At 37.7% G+C, this 7,940-nt stretch overlaps 1 protein-coding gene across 1 annotated transcript in view; it reads right to left on the bottom strand.

The window, feature by feature from the left end:
- Positions 1–231: 231 nt before the first annotated feature.
- mpp2a (MAGUK p55 scaffold protein 2a) overlaps positions 232–7,940 on the bottom strand; it is a 32,956-nt gene continuing 25,247 nt past the window's right edge. Inside the window, exon 13 of the mRNA XM_022672000.2 lies at positions 232–7,625. Within this exon, the coding sequence (XP_022527721.2) occupies positions 7,449–7,625 (177 nt within the window). The 3' untranslated portion in view covers positions 232–7,448. The remainder of the gene's footprint in view (positions 7,626–7,940) is intronic.

Genomic DNA, 7,940 nt, shown 5'->3' with positions numbered 1-7,940 from the left:
GATTATATCTGGATGAGGTCAATCCACATTAAAATGCAAGTGTAAACACACCCAAGACACATTTAAAACAGGTTTAAAACAAACACGATTGCTTAAACCCAGTGGTGTGCAGTGAGGCCCTTCTAACCCTTCAGAGGTGACAGTATATGCATGTAAAAAATTACATAATAATAACAAGAATTTATTAGCAACTAATTCAAAGCATTAGTCTGTGTTTTTTAGTTGCTACAGGACTGACAGCGGTTTTAACCAATGAAAGCTTTTTAGAATCGCTTCATGGCCTCATGTGTCTGCGTGCCCCTTCTCCTGATTTTGAGAAGGGTGTAGTAATGAGTCTTCTAGCAAAGTCATAGGACAGTCTAACCAATCAGATTCATGATTTTCACTACGGGGGCGGGGCCATGGCTGTGTAACCCCTTCTCAACCCCTGCAGAAGGGGTACCCACTATATTCACTGCACGCCACTGCTTAAACCACATTAGCAGGTGGGCTGAGACACGGTTAAACTTGTACAGTGTAAACATGTCTGTCTCTTACTATATATGAAACTACTGAGCATATTGAGACCCACGTAGTGATCAGATTCAGCTTGACAGACCAGAGATTCAGATACCAGTCACATGAATTGACCAGGTGTAAACAGGGTCTGACACTTGTGCATTTTAACTTGCTTTTTACTTGAATATATTCACCCTTTGACAGGAGCCACTGGAACCAGATCATCAGTGTTTTTTTACTTCACCCGGCATTGGTTTTAATGGTATGGCTGATCCGTGCTTTTGCATGTACAGTACAAAAACAGTACCAGTCAAAAGTTTGGGCACAACTTCTCGGGCAGTGATTTGCCAAAGTTTAGGAACCCCTGTTGTAGATTAATATTAAAGACATGAAAACAATTAAAAGACACATATGGAATTGACAGTAAGATTAAAATCCAGAGTGTACAGATCTGTCCCCAAAGATAAATGTGGCTATTTAAAAGAAGGTATAACACATATTCTGCTGCTCGACAGCACTCTGCATCACCAGAGTTCTGATCACTGGCCCCATCACGCTCATCTGAATGCAATTTACATTCTCTTTAAGGTTTTTGTTGACCATGACTAAGTCTCAGCCTCTGATATACTTGTTTGCCTGTGAATGAACCCTTGTCTGCCCTTTGGATAGTGAATTTTTTTGGAATAAAGATCTGTCTGCGCTTGCATCTCATTACCTATTTGTGGTGACAAAAACACACTAAATGAGAATAGGTGTATCCTATCTTTTGACTGGTACGCATTATTCTCCTTAAGTCAATTTAAAGGGCTCATATCCTACATGGGTCCACAGTGTAGGGTGAAAAATTGAATTAAATTCATTAAAATTAATGGCTTATGGCTTATACCAGCGCTGTCTAATGAAAAACACTTATCTCCAAAACAGCAAGTTTACAGGAGAGAGAAAAAACTTGTAAACTTTCAATGAAAGTCAATGTAAAAAGAGTTTATTTCAGGTAATTCTGAAGAGTTTCTATTGGTCTGTTCATCAAGAAATTTTGGCACAGTGTAAGAGACAGTTTGTCTATTCAATTTATGTAGTAAACTAAAAATCGACAAAAATGGAGATAAGTGTTTTTCATAGAACAGCGACGATATGTTCTAAACATATTTACTGTTCACATGCTATATTGAATAAAATAAATAAATAGATAAATAAAACAAAGAAAATTATATAATTAATTTTTAAATTATATGGACCCTTTAAAGATCTCTGTAAATCAATACATTTTATGTCATTGTTACGTGATTGGTGTAATTATAATTGCCTCCCACAGAAAGCTTTAAACAGTAATTAAATAAATTAATCGGCAAAGAGGCAGTTGCAAAAATAGCTGCACCCAGAAGCTATTCAGAAGGAAGAGAGCAGAAGGTACCAGGGACAACTGATAACTGGTTATAAATTTTAAATGATATGATAAACTCTTGGTCCTATTTATTGAGCTACACATATAAAAGCAGTGTGTAATGCATGTATAATAATTCACACCATTACAGGAATCTCAGCATGTTGATTTGTTGGTCATCTTCACTAAGAGTCACTCCATGGAATTCTGGCACAACTACCCACCAAGAATCATTCCATTTACCTGATTCCTTTTCTTAAGAATGAATGCAAAACAAACAAACAAAAAAAAACAATCAGTAGTGAATTGTGACAGCCCTGTCTGGAATATTGCTGGAATGTTCACGTCTAGCATCAAATCAAGCACATAGCAATGAAGCACCTCGGCTATATATGAAGACGTTCGTTTCCAAGCAGAGGACTGATGATTAAACTCCACAGAGAGACATGCAGTGAGAAGAGAAGATACTTCACAAACACCACCTCAACAGATCTCCAGAGGAACATCTCTAATGCCATGCTCACGTCTATGATTTGCAAATGCGTTCATGATCAGCACAAATCCACAGACGTTTAACACTGAGTCCAGTTTACCATACGTTCACACTGACGCAGCAAACAAGCGTGGGGTTCAAGGTGTGCATAACTGAGCTGCTATTTACAACCAGTCTGAAAACTAGACAAAATATGAATATATGAGTTTATTTAACCCTTTAAAGCCAGGGGTATCATGTCTGATACAGTCATATGAAAAAGTTTGTGCACCCCTATTAATCTTAATTTTTTTTAGTTCTAAATATTTGGGTGTTTGCAACAGCCATTTCAGTTTGATATATCTAATAACTGATGGACACAGTAATATTTCAGGATTGAAATGAGGTTTATTGTACTAACAGAAAATGTGCAATATGCCTTTCTGATATTTTTCTTGGCCTGCCACTTCTGGGCTTAACAAGAACTGTCCCTCTGGTCTTCCATTTCCTTACTATGTTCCTCACAGTGGAAACTGACAGGTTAAATCTCTGAGACAGCGTTTTGTATCCTTCCCCTGAACAACTATGTTGAACAATCTTTGTTTTTAGATCATTTGAGAGTTATGTTTTGATGAGCCCATGATGCCACTCTTCAGAGGAGATTCAAATAGGAGAACAACTTGCAGTTGGCCTCCTTAAATACCTTTTCTCATGATTGGATACACCTGGCTATGAAGTTCAAAGCTCAATGAGGTTACCAAACCAATTTTGTGCTTCAGTAAGTCAGTAAAAAGTAGTTAGCAGTATTCAAATCAATAAAATGATAAGGGTGCCCATACTTTTGCACCGGTCAAATTTTGGTTTAATGCATATTGCACATTTCCTGTTAGTACAATAAACCTCATTTCAATCCTGAAATATTACTGTGTCCATCAGTTATTAGATATATCAAACTGAAATGGCTGTTGCAAACACCCAAATATTTAGAACTAAAAATGATTAAGATTAATAGGGGTGCCCAAACTTTTTCATATGACTGTTAAAAAGGAGATTTTTTAAGGATGGCTGAAACATCAGTAATATCTTAAAAACATAATCTTGAAATGAATAACATAAATAAGAACACAAATATATAATAAAATAAAGAAAAAGTATTATTGAAATAAATAAGAAAATAATTGTTGGAAAATACAAATAAATAAATAAAAATTAAAGGCAGTATAAGGGTAGAATAAGGAGCATGTATACCAAAAAGAGAGCCACACATTCCAGATATACTGGCAATATGTTATTTATGGACAAAAATGTATTTGATTATTCTGAATGGCTTTAAAGGGTTAACCTATCACTATCGCTTCTGTACACTCCTACATCTACACGTCTTAGTTGGTGCTTAAATAAAAGCTTCACTTGCTGATAATTCAAATAAATAAATAAATAAATAAAAATAAATAATGAGGTGCTGTGGGGAAGTGTGTGACAAAAAAACACAATGTAATAAAAACTTTGGCAGAAAAACGTCAAATTAGTTGTTATTGCTGTGATTAAAGAGGAACATACTGTATTATGAAGATGTGATAAGAGGATTTAGAGATGTTTTGATTTTTCTGCTTTGATTAATGCACTGTGATGAGCTGGATTGATTTTACCTGAGAAGGTATTTTGATTTATACCAACAGTTGTTTTGTATGATTTCATGTTTTTAATGATATTTCTTTAAGTTTTTATTGGTAACAATCTGCTTGGATGTAAATAGCAGTTAAAGCATAGCAATGGCAAGTTAATTATCAGTTAAACATCACGGCTGTGATGTTATTCGTGATAACACATGACCTCGAGTGTTCTATTGCTTTTATACAACAGTGTTTTCTTTTACAAAATGAATAAAGAAAATTAATATAAGAACTTCAGTTTGAATATGCTTTAATATGGACTGTGCCTTCCTCAAAAAGTAGTTCCACAACAACTGCCACTGAACTGAAACTTAACTACAAAACGGTGTATGGTTTATACAGACTAACACCAAGAAAGTTAGCTTGAAATCAAAATTGGGAATAAGTGAAGATGGTAAGGTTAGGAGCGTTAAATAACTCTAATACTCTCATCTCCTGCTCCGTGGAGTCGTCTTCAGGTGAACGCTGCAATTTTTTTGAGCATTTCTGCTTGTTTTGCTGGGTGTTGTTGGTTAGCTAGCCGGCTGGACTGTGGTTAGGTTAGCGTAGCTTGCTTTAGCTCAACATTAGCTTAGCCTAGCCTGGCTGGTTAGCGTTCTGGCTGTCAGACAGCATTAGCCAAGAGATTTTCTTTTATTTTTCCACAAAAGACAGCCAGCGCTGCGGGCAAGCGTGCCGCGGCTGAGCGCTAGCCGGTGCTAAGCTAACGCTGCTGTTGATGCCGTTGATGATTCTAAGCTGTCCTGTGTATATATACGCCGTTACTTACCAACGCTTCGGCAGAGAGATACAGGTTTAGTGTGAGAAGACCGTGATGTTATCACAAATATCATCACGGCTAGAACACTTCTCAACCAATCAGATTGTGAGGTCGGAACTAACTGTTATATAAAAAATAATAATAAACTGTAAAACTATAAAAATACAGTTTACAGTCACCTATATGACCATAACTTTTTAACAGTAAAGAAAAAAAATGGATCATAGAAACCTATTCCACTTGTTCTTGAAAATGTTTTGTGGGGTGGGCTAAACAAATACTGCCTGAAAGGTCCAAATTATTATGTGGAATAAAAATGTATATATATTAAATAATAATAATTAATGTATGATTTGTTGTACTTTTTTCATCAAATAATTAAAAGTAACTATGTAACTTTCACTCAAAGTACATTTTAAATTGAGTACTTTTTTACTTTTACTTGAGTAGAATTTTAGCAAAGTAAAGGTCATTTTACTTAATTACAATTTTTCAGTACTTTTTCCACCTCTGATTAAGAGTATACTGTGGTGTGACATAAGCATCCAGCTGTACTTTATCCTGAACCAATCAGACAATCAGACTGCACACACAGTAGAGGTCCAAAGGTTTAGAACACCCCATGTTTTTTCACATGCTTTCAGTAGTCAGTAGCTGTATGGTCTAATCAAGCCTGCTTTTCTTATTTTGCCCTCTTAGCCCTGACTTTATTACTGACACTGCACCTGTCTAACCTACAGATCCAAGTTTTCTCTGCACAGCTGGCCAGTGTTACATGCAGTTTATACAGTCTTATACAAGCTGGTGACTCTCAGAACCCTCTCTTCTGATGCTGGTTTAAATGTATACTGTAATGTAGAGGTTAGATCAGGCCCAAAAAATCCAACTCGACCCAGTCCATGCCCGTGCATGTTCTGCCCGAGCCTGACCCAACCCGAACCATAAACTGTCATTATGAGCCCGAGCCCGACCCGATCCGCCCCATAAACTGGCTGTTTTCAGGCTGTTTGAATGAGCGAAATATGATCAGAATTATGTTAATTAACACTGTAACATAGAAGCATATAACTATTATTTAATTAAAATGATTTTTAAGAACAGCTACACACAGTGCTGCAAGTCAAACGCGGAGGAGTTCACGTGCGAGACAGAGAGAGAGAGAGAGAGAGAGAGATTTGCGTGTTCTGGTGTATGAGCTACTCACAGGTAAAGGTTCTCACATACTGTATCTCCTGTTTCTCTTTTACCTCCTCGTGCTCATATTCTAATCCTATACATAATTCTGCAGCTCCCTCAGTGTTTTCTGTCGTATTTTGCAGCTAGCGCGAGCGCTTACAACTAACACCGCGGACCGCAAGGTGCCGCCGCGCTTGTGCCGAATCCGACTCCCGCTTCGCGCACAGAATCGGCACAACACCCTCCAGTTTCGGGTCGGGCCTCGGGTCAGGTCTGGTTCGGGCAGAGAATCTAAGCTCTACTGTAGTGTATGTTGTAGGACTTTAGGTAGGACTTTTTAAATGTTAATATTTGTGGAATAACTCTGGTTTTTAATCACAGTTTTCATGTATCTTGGCATGTTCTTCTCCACTAGTCTTACACACTGCTTTTGGATTACAAAAATTCAAGCAGTTCAGTTTGATTTGATGGCTTGTGATCATCCATCTTCCTCTTTATTAAATACCAGAGGTTTTCAATTTGGTAAAATCAAAGAAACTCATAATTTTTAAGTGATCTCTTATTTTTTTTTTCCAGAGCTGTATATACACCGATGGGTGTGTTGGTGTGGAAGTGAGGTGTGTTCAGATAAATTTCTGGTGTTTTAACTCGGCCACGAAAAACACACCAAATTAGTTCACCACTGACTGATTTGAACCCTGACAACAGTCAGCTGTCAGACATTCATTGCTATCTTGGCAAAGAAGGCGCAAAGGGTACGCTTAACACGTGTGCATACAAGCTTAGCATGTATACTCAGCATGTGTATGCTCAGCCTGCATACAACACATGTAAAAAATAAAATAATATTGCTTAAAAACGAGCAGGTAATTTTTTTCTGCGGAGATGCACCGTTAAAATGTCAATCCACTAAAGTCAGAAACGCTGATTAACTGTATCTTTAATGTTACTGCCTGCCTTTTACACAAGGCATATTTTTTGCGTCCTTCCGTTACCAAACACACATTGACACTCCTTAAATCCGGGTGTGTGATTTGCAATTGACGGATCGCCTTTAGATGGCTAAAATAGGGTCTTTTTAAAAGTTTTTTCCCCTAAAGTTCTGACAGATTACACATTTACTTTTCACGTTATTCACCTGAAATGGACCTGTGGTGTTTGTTAAATGGAAAACTGGAAAAGATGTGGGTGTTCTTTAACTTTTGCCTGATATGTTACTTTATAATATCTTCTCTGGGAAAACTAATCCAGCTCTATCAGATTATTAAAGGAATAATTTGTAATGTAACAATATAACAGTAGCTTTTACATTCTGATATGACATTAGGGTTGCTCAGTAAACAGCACTGTAGCAGAGTAGCTCTGTCAGTGAGCAGGGGCAGTGTATGATAATGTAAAGACACACACACACACCTCAACATACACACACACACACACAGCACCAGAACCTCCATTTGGTCCCATGGATCTAAAAGACACATTAGTCTAAAAGACCCAGGTGACGGGAACCCACTGCTGCATGCCGTTGAGTTTCTTCATGCCGGCCTTCAGGCTGCGGTATGTCTCGTCCAGGTTATCATTTACGATGGTGAGATCAAAGTAGTGTCCACATGTGCTCTTAATCCGGCCGCTGTCCTCTACTATCCTCTTCAGCTCTGCGTCCTGCAGGTCAGAGATCACAACAGATTTAGTTCTCCAACTTTCAGAAGTGCAACATTGTGTGTATTTATTATTTTCTAATAATTAATATCTACCAGTCAGGTTGTAAGGAGCAGTAACGCCACTCTGCTGAAATGCAGTGTTATACAGGAGTTTCAGTTGAGTTCTCCTGCACCGAGGCTGGAGCAGTATTAGCATTAGCCGCTGACCGTGCTAAGCGCTAGCTCTTTGCTGTTCAGTAGGGCTGCAACGATTAGTCGATATAATCGACAATGTTCATTATTTCAATTTGTCGACTACAAATTTCATTGTCGACTA

The sequence above is a fragment of the Astyanax mexicanus genome, chromosome 19 (genome assembly GCF_023375975.1).
Source record: "Astyanax mexicanus isolate ESR-SI-001 chromosome 19, AstMex3_surface, whole genome shotgun sequence".
Taxonomy (NCBI): Eukaryota; Metazoa; Chordata; class Actinopteri; order Characiformes; family Acestrorhamphidae; genus Astyanax; species Astyanax mexicanus.
Note: the sequence above shows the minus strand (reverse complement) of the source record. Positions and strands in the feature narration are given on the sequence as shown.